The 19,572-nt window shown below is 41.5% G+C and overlaps 1 protein-coding gene across 3 annotated transcripts in view; it reads left to right on the forward strand.

Annotated features, from left to right (window-relative positions):
* The first annotated feature begins 3,967 nt into the window (after positions 1-3,967).
* Positions 3,968-19,572, forward strand: part of RMND5A (required for meiotic nuclear division 5 homolog A) — a 36,745-nt gene continuing 21,140 nt past the window's right edge. Inside the window, exons 1-5 of one of the 3 annotated variants that reach the window (XM_033952166.1) lie at positions 3,968-4,542; positions 7,820-7,962; positions 10,839-10,973; positions 12,133-12,233; positions 18,574-18,740. In XM_033952166.1, coding sequence (XP_033808057.1) covers positions 4,401-4,542; positions 7,820-7,962; positions 10,839-10,973; positions 12,133-12,233; positions 18,574-18,740 — 688 coding nt within the window. In that variant the 5' untranslated portion in view covers positions 3,968-4,400. Of the gene's footprint in view, positions 4,543-4,838; positions 6,327-7,819; positions 7,963-10,838; positions 10,974-12,132; positions 12,234-18,573; positions 18,741-19,572 lie in introns of those variants that run through there. The other 2 variants (XM_033952175.1, XM_033952185.1) reach the window with 2 other exon arrangements.

Below are 19,572 nucleotides of genomic sequence, written 5' to 3' on the forward strand. Positions count from 1 at the left end.
CAAACAAAATCAGTTCATAAACTCAAGCAAGGAAAATATACAACAAATTATGAGAGAATATATAGGGGTGTGACTTATTAGCAGATGCCCTGCATATTTTATTATCTTCTCATAAAGAAGAAGCTATAAATAAACTGAATGAGCTACTTTCATAAATAAATTCAAGAAACATGACTTGTGTAGAAATGAAGGCAGAACAATCTGTCACAAAACCAGTTTCACAGGCAGCATTACTGCACACACACTTCAGTATAATTGCAGTAGCATTAAAATGACTGCATGATTCCAAGATTATCTTGGTTATGATTTATTGATGTTGCAGAATATTGCAATCAAACTGATTTTTAAAGCAAAGAAGTATTAACATATGATTACATTATTGAGAGCTGTACATTGACTCCTAGTGGAGTACCATATATTGTGCAAAACTATTATTTGTCCATGAGGTTTTTCATAAAGGTTTCCCTCAATTTTTGTCTTCATACCTGTAAGAAAAGCAGAAAGAATCTGGAGAAAAGAACAAAGGCGCTGTTTTACTAAATTAAAAATATTATTTTTCCTACCTTTGTTGTCTAGTGATTTCATGAGTCTCTGGTTGCACTTCCTTCTGACTATGCATCCAATAATTCTTTCTTTCTGCTTCCTGCATGCTTCCTCTCCTCCCAACCTCATTCCCTTCACCCAACCAACATTTCTCTCTGACCCTCCATGAGTCCAACTTTTCTTCCTCTCTCCTCCACCCCCATTGGCAACATGTCTCCCTCTCTCTCTCACTGTCCTTTCATTCCCACCCTTGCTGCAAAGGGAGTAGGGAAAGAGAGAGAGAGAGATTCAGGGTGCACCGCTCCCACTCCCTCTAGTGCCACATACAACATTTCTCCTTTTCTTATCCCCTCGATCATGTGCAGCATTTTTCACCACTGCCCACTAGCCTCATGCCCATTTTTCCTTCTATCACCCCTCTCCAACACAATCCCTCCATCACTATGTCCAACATTTCTCCCCCTTGCATCTCCTTCAATCTATTCTTCTGTTCCCTCTCCACCACCATATCCAACATTTCTCTCTCTCATCCTTTTATTCCCCATACATCTCTACCTTGCTCCTTTCTCTCTCTATGCCCAATTTCCCTCTTTCTTCCTTTCCCTATGTGCACCATCTCTTTCACTCACACTCATGCCCAACAATTCTCCCTTTCTATTCCCTCCCTCCTATGTCCCAAGTTAGTACCCCCTTCCTCCCTCCCTTCTGTGTCCCTTGTTCATGCCCCTCCCTTCCTTCTGTGTCCCGAGTTCGTGCCCCACCTTCTAGCCTTTGTCTCATCATGCCCTTCCCATGTCCCAACGTGCTCCTTTCCCCTTTTGTCCCAGTTCATGTCCCCTCTCTCCCTTATTCATTTCCTTCAGGGCTGTCTGGCTGGGCTGCTCCTTCTGCCTTCAGCAACAGTTGTTGCAGGGATGCTGGGCAGCGGTTCACATGCTGCACGTGGCTGACCCACAAGCCTTCCCTCTGACATTGGAGAGAAGGTTTCCAGGTGAGCTACATGCAGCGTGAAAGAGTCACTGATGTGTCCTTCCAAGAATTGCCGCTGAAGGCAGGATGGAGGAATTGGGAACCCCGCTGCCGCTGCCCTGAGGCTTTTCCTCCAATGTCAGCTCTGGATTTTTCACTCTGCCTCTGTTGTACTTCATTGGGCTAATTAGCTCTACCTTCAGTTCTTTCCTTCTGCACAGGTGCCTGCAGGAGTATTTGTTCTGCTATCTCCATTTTATTATTTTTATTCAATGTAATTTCATCCCCTTTTTGAGTAATTTAGTGCTTGGAGAGATTTTGAAGCGCTGCCTGCTTGAGAAATTACAGACTTCGGTCTATAGCTAACAGGCCGATCCCACTGGGTACCTGCTAGCCAGCCTGTATAATTTCTCTGGAGCTCAGGGTCATCCTTGAGGTAGTCTCACCTCCTGTTAATCAGGGGTCAAGCGTAGGCTGTTAGGCACCCTTAGGAAGCTCGGTGGGGTCTTGAAGGGTGCCAGCTGTGTCATGCACGTCCTGGTGCACATCCATTGATCTGCCAGGGTAGAGGTATAGTCAGACATAGGAGTCTGACTGGCAACCAGAAGATCAGCTTTACAGAAGCATTCCCATCATTGTGGCAGTGAAATTTCTCATCTAGCTACTGTGAGAGTTGAAAGCAGGTTGCAGCACAGATCTTGTCAAGTTACAGTGAGTACACAGGCTGACAGCCTGTGAGAAACATCGAGGGAGGTTAGAATAGTGAGATTTTGAAGGTTTCTGGATGTTCCACTGTGTTCCCCCTCCCGATAAATCCTAAAATTGCTGTTTTTTGGTTTAGGAAGTGTGAAAAATATTACAATTTTTGATGCAAATTTTTTGATGGTGACCATCTTGGATTTTTAGCGATCTTTTTTTTTCTAAAATTCCCTGCTTCTTCAAAACTGCAAATGTTGCCTGGAAACCTGCTGGGATGGAGTCCTTAGGCTCTTCTTATGTGGATTCTTGTCAAGATTGCGCATATTTAGCACTTTTATAGCGTTCTTGCACCACATGCCACAGCTGGGGGGGGGGGGGGGAACTACAGTATCCACCTTAGCTTCTCTCCTGCTGGAACAGGTGACCAAACGTTCAGCTAACCTGGCAGGGTGGCTGTCGTTGCTTTCGGGGCTTAGCATGGCTGGTTCTTCTATCAGCCAGGTTGCGAACCCTCTGCAGCCTAAGAAACGCAAATGCAAGGGTGACTTTCCGCCCCAGGAGCCAGACAATTTTCTAAATTTATGACATTTTTATATTCAAAGTTTCTGAACAAGTGTTCTCACCCTGAATAGTCTCAGTCCGCCTCCATGGCATCTCTTAGTGGCGTGGTGCCTCTGGGCACGGTCTCACCTCCGTGCTTCCTTGCCAAGCATGCACAGTAGAAGGAGCCAGCGGCAGTTTCCCCATCGCTCTCCCTTGGCAATGCTGGCTCCTTCTACTTCGCATGCGGAGGCACAGAGCCAGTGGCGACCACCACAGCGGCGACAACCCTTCCCATCCTCACTCCGTCTAACACTTTTTACACAGTTCAAAGGTATGTGTGTGTGACTCAAAGGACCAAGGAGAGCACAAAAATAATAACGGAAGCAGGCATACTGACGCTCAGCATCCAGACTGTGGTTGGTGGTTGTTCAGGCTGGGGAGGGTGGAAACAACTAGCAGGAGGCAAAAGGAGTGATTTAAGGGTAGGTAGGAGAAGGGGGCTGGAGCTCAGCACACAAGAAAAAAAGACAGATAGGCAGGGGGCAGGGAGAGAGACAGAAAGAAAGCAGGCACGGAGAGAGAAAGAAAGACAGATACAGAAAGAAAGAAATGTCTAAGTTTATACATCTGTTCTAGCACCCGTTAATGTAACAGGCTAAAAAACTAGTTTTTAAAAAATAAATACAGTAGTGCACTGGAAGACGTCTGGATGTGATTAGTTTATTAGTACACTACTGCCCAAGTTTGGGCGTTCCATTTCAGGTGCATTATTGCTTGGCTTGAATATGATGATATATTTATTAAAACTTTCAAAGATTGTAGGACGGCATTTCTTGATGAACACTCACTCAGCAGTTGGTTTACATGTTGATATCGTTAGTATTTCATTTAATAAAAATTTGCAAAAAAAACCCCTACCCAACACCAAATACTATATGCGGCGATACTTTCAGGTTAACCAGGATTTCCATTCGCTAACTCTTTTCTGTACCATAAGCTTTCACCTCTGGCCCGTCGATCAACACAAACACAGCAGAGCTTGGCAGTAACTTACACAACCAACACGCTTCTCACGATTGTGCGATCTCACGCTCCAGTACAGGGAGAATAGTGTTTTAGAGCCACTCCTTCAAGGGGGTGTGGCTTCCCGAGTAAGGCCACTGCCGTGACGTCACCTAAATATGCCATAAATAACCCGGATGTAAACCTGGTCCGGAGTAGACGAGTGGTGCGCGCGAGTGGTGGTTGAGATGATGTGTCTGGGTGGAGGGGAGTATGGCTCTTGTGTGGTTGGACTGTGAGCTTGGGTGTAACATACGCGTTGTCTTCTAATCATGGCCCGTGGAGCAAATCAAAGTATTATCCTGAGTCACAGGAGCGGGCGTTTAATAAAATCGTGAAAAAATTTTATGTACAAAGAGAACATAACACCCTCTCCCACTCAATTCTGAGTGGTTTCGCCTGGTGAAAAAAAACAACAGGTCAATCTTTTAGCTCCGTTAAAAACAAAAACAGTTGTGGCGGCGGCAGATTTGGGCGGCGGCGGCGGCGGGACTGGGGATCCCTGTGCCGCGGTGAAGGGCCCAGTGCTCAGCGGCTGTGAGGAGGCCGAGGAAGAGGAGGCCGCGGCGGCGGCGGCGGCGGCCATGGATCAGTGCGTGACGGTGGAGCGGGAGCTGGAGAAAGTGTTGCAGAAATTCGGCGGCTACGGGCAGCAGTGCGAACGCGGCCTGCAGGAGCTGATCGAGTACACGGGCGGCCTGCGCAGCGAGATCCTGCAAACAAGTGGTGTGCCATCCGTCTCCCCCCGGCTCTGCCTTTCCTTCTCCTATAGCTCACGTCTTTCTTAGTCTCCACTTATGCTTTAATCTCTCAGCCCGTTTCTTTCTCTTTAACCTGTTTTCAACTATTATAAGGCTTGTTTGTAACTTTTTTTTTTGGTACTCTTATCCCATTACATTTACTGCTAACAGGCTGACTTTCTCCTGTTAACTCTGGGCCTGTATATGTATTGAGGGCGGGGTAATGAGCGCTGAGTAGGGGGGAGGGGCTGTCTTCTGAGGTCTGGACAATGTCCTTGTCCAGGATGGGTTGTGTGGGTCGTCGGTTATTATTCTAAGATCCTTTTAACATTTATACCTGTTGGGATAGAAATTGTCTTAACTCGCATAGAGAAACTATTTCTTTAGTGAAGCAGTGAGAATCTTTCTTTCTTATATAGATCTGGGGTGAAGATAATTAAAATTGCTTTATGGCATGGGCCAGACCCTTTTTTGCAAGCAGATTGAAACCATTTAACTTGGTTTTGTATCCAGTGATAGCTATATTGAAGGGTCATTTGTCCTTTGAAGTATTTGTCTCATTTTAATGTGCTGTTTAGCATTAGTGTAGCTAATGTAAGATCCATGCTAGTGTTAACTGGTAATATTTACTGATCTGCTGCTGCCCTGTAGGTGGCTGTAGTATGGATTATGTGCTTTAAATGCCAAATATATGCGTAGTTGGACTGTGTATTATGTATGCTTAACCTGTAAACAGTCTTGACTATTATATATGTTCAACCTGTAACCTGTTCTGAGCTGGTTGGGGAGAACAGGATAGAAATGAAATTAAATAAATCATTTGGAGAAGATGTGGAAAGGGCAATGTAACTTAAAGCTTGACCTATGGTTTAAACTTGGGGTCGCCCCAACTTCTTTTTATTTGCCTTTACATTTATTACTGACTCGTGACTGTTGTCTAGACTTTTTTTTTCCTTATCAACTTCTACAAATTTCTGCCACTAAATATGAGAGTTGAATGAAATGTAATGCCTTCATTTCCATAACTTTAGTTTAAAAGAAGATAATATAATGAATAAAAAATAAGAGGAAGTTTCATGTGTTTACTTTTCTGCATAGTTGCAACTATTTACCACACATTTTTGCCAGTGATGGACATGGTTTTGAAAGTTGTCATGAAAGAACTGCAGGCTTTGTCTCTTCAATTGGTTCAGTCCTCCATATCTTTATTCAAGATGTAAATCTCATGGCACTAAGTTTGAGACTGTTCTTCACAGTTGTCTCTAGTGTTTTTGTGCTGTGTGAGGCCTAGCATTTTTTATGTTGGCAACAATTTCCTTGTGCTTTCAAACTTTTCTCAATTTTCCTCTCAAAATTTTCAAGGTTGCAGTGCTCTCAGTTGATGTTTGTACCAGGTTTAAGGAAACTTGTCCGTTGCTGCCCCTGGTCATCCACTTTGTTTTTTGACCCCGCAAATCAGCCCTTCCTGGCTTTCAGTGTTTACATTTTATGGCTTGGTGATGTACAGTACTCACATTAGCACAGTCATCACCATGAATAACCTGCTTGTGGTGGAGAATTTCAATTGGGAGGTATTCCAACAGTCAAATTCTATCATGGCATGTTGCTTAAATTGTACCACTGAGTATTCACATGATTGTGTTTCAAGAATAACAGCAAAACAGCCTCTTCACAGACATTTCTTACCAACTAAGGTGAAGGAAGAGATTTAAAGGAACAAATGAACACATGTAGCACATCAGTGCTGCCATCTGTTGATGAATTATGCAGGTGGAGACATTACTTTTCTTTCAGCCTTTATACTTTGCTTAAAGGGACAGTGAAGAATGTTGATGTAGGAAAATGTCCCATGCATCAGAATTTTTTTAATAGAGGTTTTGGGGACTTGTTTTAATGTGCAGTCTTGCAGAGTGGTATTCATTTAATGATTTTATAGCCTGTATTTTAAGTTTTGCAACAGATATTGCAATAAAGAACTTCAGTGCTAGATACATGTTTATGTGTAAGAATCAGATTCATTAGATGGAAACAAACCACATGGGCATGTGGTGCAAGTGAACTGTACCAGTTTCACATTGTACAGCAAATGCTGAAATTGTAATGGGTTATATTAAATAATGCAAGGAAGAAAATGTGAATGTCAAAAGAGAGACAGAAATAAGAGATTCCTCAATACAGACAGACTGAAGTATCTCCTGACCTTATATGAGGACTTTAGTCATCTCACTCATTCATGCTTGAAATAGTAAACAGACTGAAGCTTAGCTGAGCTTTAAAAAGAGAAATACTGGTGGGCTTAGAAACTACAATCTAGAGAAATGTTTGAAGCAGATTGGCATTTTTCGAGATTAGGTGGGAATCTCAACAATTAAAATAAAGTACTATAGAAGCAGAATGTTTAAACTTGCCCTGTGTGATCAGGTACAAGAGCTGTTAAGTGCAGGAATAGTGTAGCTTAAGGGTGGGGAACGAAGGCCACAATCCAGTCTGGTTTCCAGGCTTACCCCAATGAATATGCATGTGATCTATTTGCATGCACTGCCTCTGTTGTATGCAAATAGATCATGGATATTCATGGAGGAAATCCTGAAAACCTGACTGGATTGCGGCCCTCACTCGACTACCTGAGGAACAGTTTGGCTTGTGAGTATGTTTGGGCAGGAAATAACTCAAGCGCTTCTTTGAACTTGTATTTGGAAAAAACACATAATGTAAAATTCTACTCAAAAAGGGTGTACTTGATGGTCATTTTTATATCTAGGTTAGAGAATGACACAGGAACAAATTTTTCCCCTTTGGAACTCAATTTCCCTGCCCCATCCCTGCGAGTTTTGCCACTGTCCCTGCCCCATTCCTGTAAGCTCTGCCTTAACCGCCCAAGTCTCTTAAGATTTTAAAGTGTTTGAGGCTTGTGCAGATGAGGACAGAGCTTGTAGGAAAGGGACAAGAAAAGAACTCATGGGGATGGTGAAAAATTTGACCCATGTCATTCTCAAATCTAGGTATTCTTCTTGGGTATATATCAGGTCTTTAAAAAGTTCTTTATAGGTTTTGATAACTGGATTCAGCCATCTTCTTAATCTTGAAATCATTTTTTGTCCAATGATTTTATTTTTTTGCAATTGTAAAGAGAAACATGTATGTTGGATTTCTTGTTCCTGTCATTAAATTTAGCTTTTTTTTTTCTTCAGCAGAAGAGAAGATGAGGCATTTGTTTTATACACTTGAAATGCTAATAAATTTATGTCCTTTTTTCTCTTTAGACCAAGAGAGTGAATTGTCAGGCACACTTTCCATTGTTTTGACACAATGCTGTAAAAGAATAAAAGACACAGTTCAGAAATTGGCTTCTGACCATAAAGACATTCACAGCAGTGTTTCTCGTGTGGGGAAAGCAATTGATAAGGTATGTAAGGTTTTTTACACTTGGAACAATTTTTTTCTGAATAGCACGTAGTGCATTTGTTAGTGTTGAACTCTTTAAAGAATTAATGCAAGTGTTTGAGGGAGTCAAGATGATGTCAATGAAGGAATATGTGGTATGAGCCCTACTCTGCAGCTCCTGTGTTACCTGAAACCCATTTCGTCAGTTTATTTCTTTATGCCCAAAAGGAGAGGAAAGGCAGCTTGTGTTCCCTATCTGCAGCCCAGATTTTGGGGCCGATGTATTGCTTCACAGTTTCAATATTTTCCAGAGTGACAGCCTTGCCTGCAGAGGGAGCATTGAGAGGATAAATGTCTCCCCCCCCCCCCCCCCCCCCGTTTGAGGCTGATATTGCTTTCAGTCCTGAAATATTAGAGGCTGACTAATGCTGGTGTCTGTGAGTCAAGAACAGAAATCACTCCCAGGCCCTTTCTTGGAGTAGGGAGTTGTTCTTCAGGGCTGAGCTGGCATTGGAGACACCACAGGGGCAAGCAACTGAAGGTAGAGGAGCCCAATCTGGAGAGTAATAGATAGGAGCAGTTGTGTTGGGAGGTGAACAACCCCAGCACAAAGTCCTAAGAAAGTCTGCTTTTCCACCAAAGCCTGCATAAAGAACTTTACATTCTTTATGGGGATGCTATGGTTGGGATGGTAGTATTTTGATCCTCAAAATTAGTCAATTTCTCAGCATTTTACAGAGTTGAATTGGGTTAATACTTTGGAACAAAAAATTATGACTTTGGATCAAAATGTGAATAAACTGGAATCCAAAATGGAAGAGAAACAGTCTGTTGGTAAAAGATAATGTTCTGTTACATAGAAGATTTCAGAATTTGGATAATATCGGATGTTAGAAGATTTGAGAATTTGGATTATATCGGATGTGAAACTTTCCAAGTGTTCCAGCAGAAGCTCCACTTATTCTCTGAGGACAAACAGGCATAATATTCTCACGTGTGGGTGGCATCATTCACAGAACCCAGTATGGACACTACAAAGTATATTGTCACTTTCAAATCTTTAGACTTTGTTTCTTGATATATCTCAAGTAACACAGAAAAGAAGGAAGGACTTTTTGGTATATAGATCTATAGTCCTAGCTTTGGGTGCATCCTTCATGTTGAAATTTCCTGCAAAATGTTTTGACTGTAGCTGGTAAAAATTATGGTACTTATTTTTTTGAACCGAAGCAATTACTAGAAACTATTGTGGCTAAAGAAGGGGGAGGAGTAATGATAGGGTCAATAGTTTCTCCTTTAGCTTAAAATGAACCGGCTGCTAACTTCAGCATTTAGTGTGCACTATAGCGATAGTGCTTTTTGAATTCCCCCCTAAATCTTTCTAAGGCTTGTTTTTTTACCAGTATGCGTTTTGTCTTAATATGTATGTAGATTAACCAAGATGTTAGAATCAAGCCTTTTGAAAACTTGGATTTAAACCTGTTTTTTCAGATAATATTTTAGATATGTATAATCCTTCTGTTTGTGGTGTGTTTTGGGGTTTTTTTGTCTTCCTTTGACAAACTTTTTATTCAGTTAAAAAAAAAAATCTTCCACATGGTAGCTGTAATCCTAATGCAAGTTTTCAGTCTGGGCTGAAATTAGTGAAAAAAGGTTTAGTAATAATGATCAGGCTTGGCTGACAGTATCATAACTAAATGTAACATTTTAGCTGTTTTAAAAACTGGTGAAAATAACACATAAGTTTAGAAACACCATAATCAGTAATTAATGTTTTGTGTGGCTGTAATGCTTCTTTTGTATGATTCTGTAACTTGAAGACTATTGCTGTTCTGTTTGATATTCCTTTGTTCCTCTCTTAAGAGAAAGATCAAGGTCCAGATGTTCTTGTATTAATATGGCAAGCTTCTTTAGAGTTTTAAGGATGTGTATATGATAGAGCTTTCCTAGTGGCATATGAACAGCACATTTTTTAGTCTCAAATGGAGCTGTTTTCATTGGTTGAGCAGTACTGAGATAGCTGCATAGCCACTACTGTACTTATAACTAACTGGAGAGAATATCTGGACCTAATTTTAGGTGTGGGAACAAATCAGATGGAGTTTTCAGTGAATCTGTACAACTGAGTGGGTAGGTAGCTAGGAAAATGCTATTGGGTCATTCCTTGTCAAGAGGTTCAGAGCTTCCCACTCAGTCATCTCGGAAATTTAGGAAAATTTTTCAGGAAGTATGTCAGGACCTCTAATAAAGATAACCATAGTTTTCAGACATGATCTCAACTAGGTTCAGAATTAGGGGCCTCTTTATTTGAGTCACTTTTATGTATCCGTAGATGTCAATTGAGGACCCTCTTTGAGCAGTTGACATGGAATTACCCTATTATGTAACTAAAAGGCCTGTAGTGTTGCTTATGGCCTGCTGGCTAAACAATAGAATGACCAATTTGTTCAGGCCTTAGCTGTGGCTAAATATATTAGGCCCCCAAGTAAGCAGTTTGGGGTAAGCTGTTCATAAGTGAACTTGAGGATAAGGGATTAATTATTCCTTCTGATTGGCTAAATAGGGTTAAGCATGTTCAGTAATGAATTTGGTGAATAAAATGAAAAACCAATCCTTAATCAGTCCGTGCAAATTTTGTTTCAATAATTTGACAGTCATTTTTGCTAGCGAATAAGCATTGGTTTGGCATTTCCAGTTTAGAATTGTACCAAGTACTTCCCATATAATGTGGACAGCATTCTGTATGTCTAGTAGCTTATAGCAATGATTAGTAGTAATAGTAGTTATGAGACAGGAAATCTAAGTACAGTGAATATAATTTAAAATAAAACAGTCTGAACAGTGAAACAAATGTTGTAGTTTGCTGTTCTAACTTGGTGTGGATTTGTACCATAACAGAATTTTGATGCTGACATTAGTAGTGTGGGAATAGATGGGTGCTGGCAAGCCGACAGCCAGAAAACTCTCAACGAAGTGATGGTGGAACATTTCTTTCGGCAAGGGATGCTAGATGTGGCTGAGGAGCTTTGTCAGGTAACTGGAATTATAATTTTGTGGGGTAGAGCACAGCCTGATAGATATAGATGCCACCATAAGACATGATGGTGATGCATAATTTTAACCACAATCTAGCCCGTGAAGGGCTTGTAGTATGGTTTTAATTTACAGAAGCTGAAGGGGTTGAGTTAGAGATAGTTGTTATTTTAAAAACTGTAACCCCTCCCATTTCCCTTTTGTGCATTTCTCATCAACTGAATTATTGTATCTATATGTCCTTTCCCCTGTTTTTAACTACACTTCTCCCTCCGTATTTGCAGTTTCAGCAATCGCAGTTTCGATTATTCACGGTTTTTAGCTTGTTGGCTCCTCTCCCATAGAGAAATCACTGATTCTAAGCGTTTACAGAGAAAATCGCTGATTCCCAGCACTTTCTTCACTGTGTTTTGCTTCTCCTTCAGGAACAGGCTAGGTCTCCCACCATGTTATTCACGGTTTCACCATATTCACAATGGTTTTTAATAGAAAACAGTGAATAACATATGAAAGTTATTCACAGTTTTTCTGTATTTGCAGTTCTGTTAATCCCCTATCACAGCAAATACGGAGGGAGAAGTGTATTTCTATTTTGTTAAAATTTTGTACTATTTAACCCGCTTTGGGATTTAAAGCAGTATATCAAGCTATAATAATCTTGAAACTTGTAGTGTAAACAAGACAAAAAAATCTTCTAAAATTAATTCCAAATTTTAGATTGTTGGCTGCTGCTTTGTTGGGAGACTTATAGATATTGCCATTTGCATTCCATTTGGGATTGAGAGTGTTAAGAAAAAATAGTACCCTTAAGGCATCACCTAGTATCTACTTGGAGCAACCTTGGAAACTCTTGAAGTAAATATATTTCAAAATTGGTCAGTGTAGCATTTGGCCCTTATGAAGGAATAGGGAATAAATGTGTAACAGTGTCCCATTAGCAGTAAATTATACATTTTTTGCAGGGGAAGGTTAGCATAGAAGTTAGAATGTATTAAAGCTTATGAACTTATTACCAAAGAAACTAAGCCATATACTGTTTTAAGTGACTTTTTCAGTGTTGTCTATAGCCTTATACTTGATGTAAAGTTGCTATCAAGAGTGCTAAATCCAGTCTTCTCTTAAAAGTTTATGGAAGTACTTGTTTTTTTCTATTTTTCAGGAAGCTGGTCTTTCAATAGACCCAAGCCAGAAAGAACCATTTGTGGAGTTAAACCGAATATTAGAAGCTTTAAAATTCAGAGTTCTGAGGCCTGCACTAGAGTGAGTTAGTTTCATCTGGTTTTACAGGAATTTCTTTTAAAATGTTACATGTTTTACTTATATGCACTGTGAAGAAAGTAAGACCTTCAAATTCCACCATGAGAAATTGTTGTCCCAAGATTGGCAGGAATAGCAACATGCTTGCTGTCATAGCTAAGCTATGTTATTGAAGCCAATTAAGTATGATCTTACTAAAGTTGTTCTCCAGGTGGCTTGCTGAAGTTGTAGTCCAGCCCTTCATTACACCGGTCACTACTTGATTTGACAGACTAGTCCCTGATTGGCAGCGCTGTAGTTCCATTTCCTCCAAAGCAGAATTTTTTATGTAGAAAGTACAAGTGCAATACTAATGAAAACCATTACATCTTCTTCTTTTCATGCTTGGTAAGGGTGAAAATGCTAATTTTATTTAAGTCTTGGGTCAAAAGGTCTCACTTTATGAGAATTGCAGGTTTTGTCTGCCTAGGGCAGGGGTATCAAAGTATCTCCTCGAGGGCTGCAATTCAGTCTGGTTTTCAGGATTTCCCCAGTGAATATGCATGAGATCTATGAGATGCACTGCTTTCATTGTATGCTAATAGATCTCATGCATATTCATTGGGGAAATCCTGAAAACCCGATTGGATTGCTGCCCTCGAGGATGGACTTTGACACCCCTGACCTAGGGCATGCTGGTTTAGCTTCTATGATGCTCTCTATCCTTATTTGAGACCTGCTCCAGCCAGGCATGTTTGTTGGTCTTTGTTCTTGTAATAGTTGATTTCTTTTGGAGGGGCCAGGCTCTTTGAGTAGCTATTTTTAATATTTATTCATTTCCTTGACATATTACTTTGTAGGCTTGTCTTTTCACAAAGGCTGCCTAAACCAGTCATTTTTAAAGCGTCTTGAATGAACTTGTTCAAGTTGGTGCTAGTATTTTGCCTGGTGCTGAGTAATTTGCTAGCTTAGAAGTATTCCTAACTTTCTTACGAAGTAAAGCTGTGGTTTTCATGTTTGTGTAAATTCTCTCAAACATTTCAGTGATAAGAGGTTGACTACAACAGCAGAAGACAGATTTTATCTAGTGATGAGTTATTGTACAATCCCACTTTATTCTGAGACAATTGGGTTAATTCCGTATACCCGCCAGGACTTTGTAGAAAGCCTCAAATTCCAGAGACTTAAGCTCTATCTCTCTTAACCTCAGTGCTAGCCCCTCAGGAAACAGTTTTCCTTCCTATAAGCCAGGTTGTAGGAGCTTTTCTTTTCTGCTCATGTTTTTCGTGTAATTTCAGTCTTCTCGTTCACGGTTTTTGCTCTCGTACTGCATTTCCCTGCGGGGACAGCTCTGACTGTAGGAGATTGCAGACCTTTGCAAAAGTCTGCTTCTAGGGGGTTCTCTGCCTGTCAGTACACCCTCTGGAGAGCCTGCACTTCAGTTTGGGGCTCAGGGACTGTTCCTTGGAATCTTGCTCGTCCCAGGTACATCCACTAGTGCAGGGGTGCCCACACTTTTTGGGCTTGCGAGCTACTTTTAAAATGACCAAGTCAAAATGATCTACCAACAATAAAATTTTAAAAAAACACAACGCACACTGTACACATAGAAAATGTTAATTATCATTCCTATTCCAGGGTTTTTCAAAGAGGTCCAAACTAGATTACTGCAACACCATCTACTTAAATCTATCAAAAAAAAGTATTCTAAGACTCCAGCTAATCCAGAATACTGCAGCCAAACTGATCTTCTCAAAACGCAAGTCTGACCATGCCTCCCCACTCCTTGCCAAACTTCATTGGCTCCCAATAATCTCCAGAATCCATTTCAAATGTTCCTGCCTGGCTTTCAAGATCATTCACGGAATCCTGCCTCCTCTTATCCCACTGTCTTTCAACTCCTCCATTCCCGACTCCTCCAGAACTGCCCAAAGGCTTAAACTAGCCTTCCCTTCTCCACGCGGCATCCATTATTCAGCAAACTGGGAAAATCCCTTCTCTTCAAAATCACAGATCTTTGGAACGACCTCACCACCCTGCTGCGGAACCTGAGCTCCCTTCAGTTATTCCGCAAACAACTGAAAACCTGGCTTTTCAGCAAATTGTAGCTCTATCCTTCCCCCCCTTTCTCTCCCCCCTTCTACACATAAGTTCATGTAATCCTTTTTCTTCTTCTCTACCCACTATTTTAAGTTCTTGTAAACCGTGTCGAGCTCCATTCTCATGGAGATGATGCGGTATATAAACTTAAGGTTTAGATTAGATTAGATTAGGCAAACTGAAGATATCGATGAAGAAATAGAAGCCGAGATGAAGCGAGAATGCAAAAACGGTAACACGGTTATTATGGGAGACTTCAACTATCCCGGGATAGACTGGAGTCTTGGAAGCTCAAAATGCGCTAGGGAGACAGGATTCCTGGAGGCTACACAGGATTGCTTCATGGAGCAGTTTGTCAGAGAACCGACGAGAGGTAACGTCACTCTAGATCTAATCCTAAATGGGTTAAGAGGACCTGTAAAGGAAGTGAAAGTAGTGGAACCATTGGAAAACAGCAATCACAATATGATCAAGTTCAAGATTGAAGTAGAGATACCGAAAGGAAAGAGAACCATAGCGACAACTTTCAACTTCAAGAAAGGAAACTACGAAGCGATGAGGGGAATGGTAAGGAAGAAACTTAGGAACACTTCCAAGAAATGGCAGACGGTATAGCAAGCCTGGTCTTTTTTTCAAGGACACGGTGAGCGAGCTGCAAAATTGTATATCCCCAGATTCAGGAAGGGGTGCAAAAAGAGTCGAACAAAAGACCCGGAGTGGATAACTAAAGTAGTGAAGGAAGCGATAGGCGATAAGAATTCTTTCAGGAAATGGAAAAAGGACAAAACTGAGGAGAACTGGGAAGAGAACAGGAAGTATCAAGTGGTTTGAAAAGCCAAAAGAGTATGAAGAGAGGCTAGCTAGGGAAGCACAAAATTTCAAACCATTCTTCAGATATGTTAAAGGGAAGCAGCCTGCTAGGGAGGAGGTGGGACCGCTGGACGACGGAGACAGGAAGGGAGTGGTGATGGAGGAGAAAGAAGTGGCAGAAAGACTTAACATGTTCTTTTCGTCTGTATTTACAGAAGAGGACACATCCATCATGAGCAAATCTTCAATGGAGACCAAGCAGAAAAATTAACAACCATGGAGGTCAGCCTTGAAGATGTACGCAGGCAGATAGAAAAATTAAAAACTGACATATCCCCAGGTCTGGATGGAATTCACCCAAGGGTTCTGAAAGAACTAAAGGAGGAAATAGCAGAACTACTGCAGCAAATTTGCAATCTATCCCTGAAAACAGGCATGATCCCGGAGGATTGGAAGATAGCCATCTTTAAAAAGAGATCAAGAGGTGACCTGGGAAACTACAGACCGGTGAGTCTGACCACAGTTCCGGGGAAAATGGCGGAAGCACTGATAAGACAACATCGGTGAGCATTTTGAAAGGAATAAACTTCTGATAACCAGCCAAAATGGATTCTGCAAGGGGAGATCGTGCCTAACGAACTTATTGCACTTCTTCGAAAGAATTAACAAACGGACGGACAAAGGAGACCCCATAGACATCGTATATCTAGATTTCCAAAAAGCCTTTGATAAGGTACCCCACAAACGCCTACTTCAAAAACTGAAGAACCATGGGGTGGAAGGAGACGTACATAGATGGATCAGAAATTGGTTGGCGGGTAGGAAACAGAGGGTAGGAGTGAACGGCCACTACTTGGACTGGAGGAGGGTCATGAGTGGTGTTCCGCAGGGGTCGGTGCTCGGACTGCTGCTATTTAATATATTTATAAATGATCTAGAAACAGGGATGAAGTGCAAGATAATAAAGTTTGCAGACAACACCAAACTATTTAGTGGAGCTCGAACTAAAGAGGACTGCGAAGAATTAAAAAAGGACTTGAACAAACTAGGGGAATGGGCGACGAGATGGCAGATGAAATTCAACGTTGAGAAATGTAAAATATTACATGTAGGAAGCAGAAACCTGAGGTACAACTATATGATGGGAGGGATGGTATTGAATGAGAGTACCCAAGAAAGGGACTTAGGGGTAATGGTGGACATGACAATGAAGCCGACGGCACAGTGCACAGCGGCCGCTAAGAGAGCGAATAGAATGCTAGGTATAATCAAGAAGGGTATTACAACCAGAACAAAAGAAGTTATCCTGCCGTTGTATCGGGCGATCTGGAGTACTGCGTCCAATATTGGTCGCCATACCTTAAGAAGGATATGGCGATACTCGAGAGGGTTCAGAGTAGAGCGACACATCTGATAAAAGATATGGAAAACCTTTCATATGCTGAGAGATTGGAGAAACTGGGGCTTTTTTCCCTGGAGTAGAGGACAGATTCAAAACAAATGTTAAGAAGTTTTCTTCAACCAATGTGTGGTGGACACCTGGAATGCGCTTCCAGAGGGCGTGATAGGACAGAGTACGGTATTGGGGTTCAAGAAAGGATTGGACAATTTTTTGTTGGAAAAGGGGATAGAGGATTACTGCACAGGTCCCGTGTGAGCGGACTGCTGGGCACGATGGACCTCAGGTCTGACCCAGCGGAGGCACTGCTTATGTTCTTATGAAGGTGGGATGCGGGGGTGGTGAGTTTGAGCATGAGGGAGAGATCCCGTAGCGTAGCTGGAGGGGCTGGACTTGAGAAGGGTACCACTACCAGATGGGGGAGGGGGTTGCGTACATGTTTTTGAGTGTGTCTTCCGCTTTGCCTCTTGCTGCACTTTGAGACTTAGGGGCTGTTTTGACCTTGTTGATGTCTCCATGTCAAGATTGTTTGACAGCTGCCTGGAGGATAAGCGCAGGACTGTGGACAGGGAGTAGAGGGAGAAACATGCTGGACAAAGGAGAAGTTCCTGATTGCGGGTGAAGAGGAGTGCCTGGGTATGGGAGAATGTAAGGGTAATCAAATTCAATACGTGTGATCTAGGACCTAAAAAAGAGAGGAAAAGTCTTTTTTATTTATTTTGTTTACGTTACAGAGCCGGCGTGGGGTTAGAGAGGTTGTAACACTATACTTCTACTAAGATTAAGGGGTCCTTTTATTAAGGTGCACATTTAGCACGCGCTAAATCACTTAGCGTTCCTTAATAAAAGGATCCCAAAGTATCTTAATAAAAAATTCGGCCCGCGACTTAACCTATGTTGTAGATTTTGGCCCCTTTTGTGATTGAGTTTGATACCCCTGCTGTACTGGAAAGAAAAATACTCTGTCATTTTTTTCTGGGCTGCATTTTGATACTATATCACTGATATGCCATGTGCCTTGTAGGCGGAGCCTACATGTCTGTTATAGCCAAATAAAACTACAGCTAAAAGTGGCTCTGGGGACCAAATTGGTTGTCTGTTGTATGCGAGTCCGCTATATGCGATGATTTTCTGCTTGTTTATAAAGGCACTCGGCTGGGACAATGGACCTCATCCGCTATAGGTGCGGTTCTGTTATAAGCGAGTCCGTTACAACGAGATTATATTGTATATATTGGTAGTACCTTAGATGAGTTAATGTTCAAATTGAGTTCCAGAATTTATACAGTTTAGCTTATACAGGGATTAAAAAAAACAAACAAACCTATGTGAATTCTTATGTTTGAGTGAGAATTTATGTAATAAAATTAAATAGCAGATTCTGAATTGGGTCATGTTCGTAAAATGACTTACTCCCATAAGTAGATTTGTGTATCTCTATATGGAAGCTGTCACATTTTTATACTTGCTATTTCTCATACTAATCTTTTTGCTTAAGTCTGGATTGGTGGGATTTTGTTTCTGCATAGTATATAAATACCTACTGCCATTCCATTCACCAGGAGCTTGTATAAAGAGCAATAAGAACATAAGAATAGCCTTACTGGGTCAGACCAATGGTCCATCAAGCCCAGTAGCCAGTTCTCACGGTGGCCAATCCAGGTCACTAGTACCTGGCCAAAACATAGGAGTAGCAATATTCTCACATGTCTTTCTCAATAACAAGACTATGGACTTTTCCTCTAGGAACTTGTATAAGACCATAAGAATAGCATTACTGGGTCAGACCAATGGTCCATCAAGCCCAATAATACCATAGGGAAAATGAGGAGTAAAGAAAATGAATATGTATGTTTTATTGTAACCATATAAGTTTTAAAATGAATGTAATTTATAACAGCATTCTAGTTGAAAAAGCTAACTACTGAAATTGGTAGATAAAAGTTCATGGGCCTTACTAAGCTAACCACATCTTTTCATAGAGTTGATATTTTGTGATATGAATCAATTTTGCTTTGTAGTGGTTGAATGATGCGTTTTTTTCACTCTCCTTAGATGGGCAGTTTCAAATCGGGAGATGCTAATGGCTCAGAATAGTTCTTTGGAGTTTAAATTACACAGATTGTATTTTATAAGCTTATTGATGGGAGGAACAACAAACCAGAGGGAGGCATTACAATATGCCAAAAACTTTCAGCCTTTTGCTGTAAATCATCAGAAAGGTGAGTCTGGATCACATGCATTGTATCAGATCCAAATTGCTGTTGCTAACTTGTGGCTATGATAAAAGATCTCTTAAACATAGTTTCTTTATCACCTCTCCAGACTGGCATAGACTTCACTGATGGGTAATAGCTCACTTTGACCAGTAGGTGGAGACTGAGACCAAACTTTGGTTGTACACTTCTCCCTCCGTATTCACGGGGGATGCGGGCAGAACATAGCTATGAATACCAAAAAGCCGCGGATAAATTTTGGATGTTATTTGCGGTTTTTCAGTAAAATAGACCTGAAAAAGATAATAAACCATGAATATTCTGACCTGCGATTTGCTCCGAACAACGCTGGGAGCAGCGATTTTCTTCAGGAACCACCGGGAGCAGCGATTTCCAATGTGAAACGCTGGGTTCAGTGATGAAAATTAAGGGGCGGAGTCAGCAGCTGAAAAATCACGAATAAGCGAATCCGCAGATACGGAAACCGCGGCTATGGAGGGAGAAGTGTAGTACTAAATAGCTGTATCCCCTCTAGGAAATCAGTCTTTGCTCAGTCTCAGCAGGTGAAGGTGAGCCGTGCCAATCTCCCCTTATTTAGGGCTGTTGGAATTTGTATAGTGCTCCTTGTCCCCATTCTTGTGCTGGATTGAGCTTGGGGGGGCCCTGTTTGGGGGTCTTCCTGACCTCGGGGATGTCACACTCGAAGGGTCACAAGTTGAGTCCCTCCCCATAATTTTGTAGAGGTGCCTCAGCTGTAAGCCTTGCCACTGATACCGGCAAGGCATATGGCTTAGAGAGCCAGTGGAGTCTGTTCTGACAGAAAAAAAAAAAATAATCC

This window comes from Geotrypetes seraphini, chromosome 1 (genome assembly GCF_902459505.1).
Source record: "Geotrypetes seraphini chromosome 1, aGeoSer1.1, whole genome shotgun sequence".
Classification (NCBI taxonomy): domain Eukaryota; kingdom Metazoa; phylum Chordata; class Amphibia; order Gymnophiona; family Dermophiidae; genus Geotrypetes; species Geotrypetes seraphini.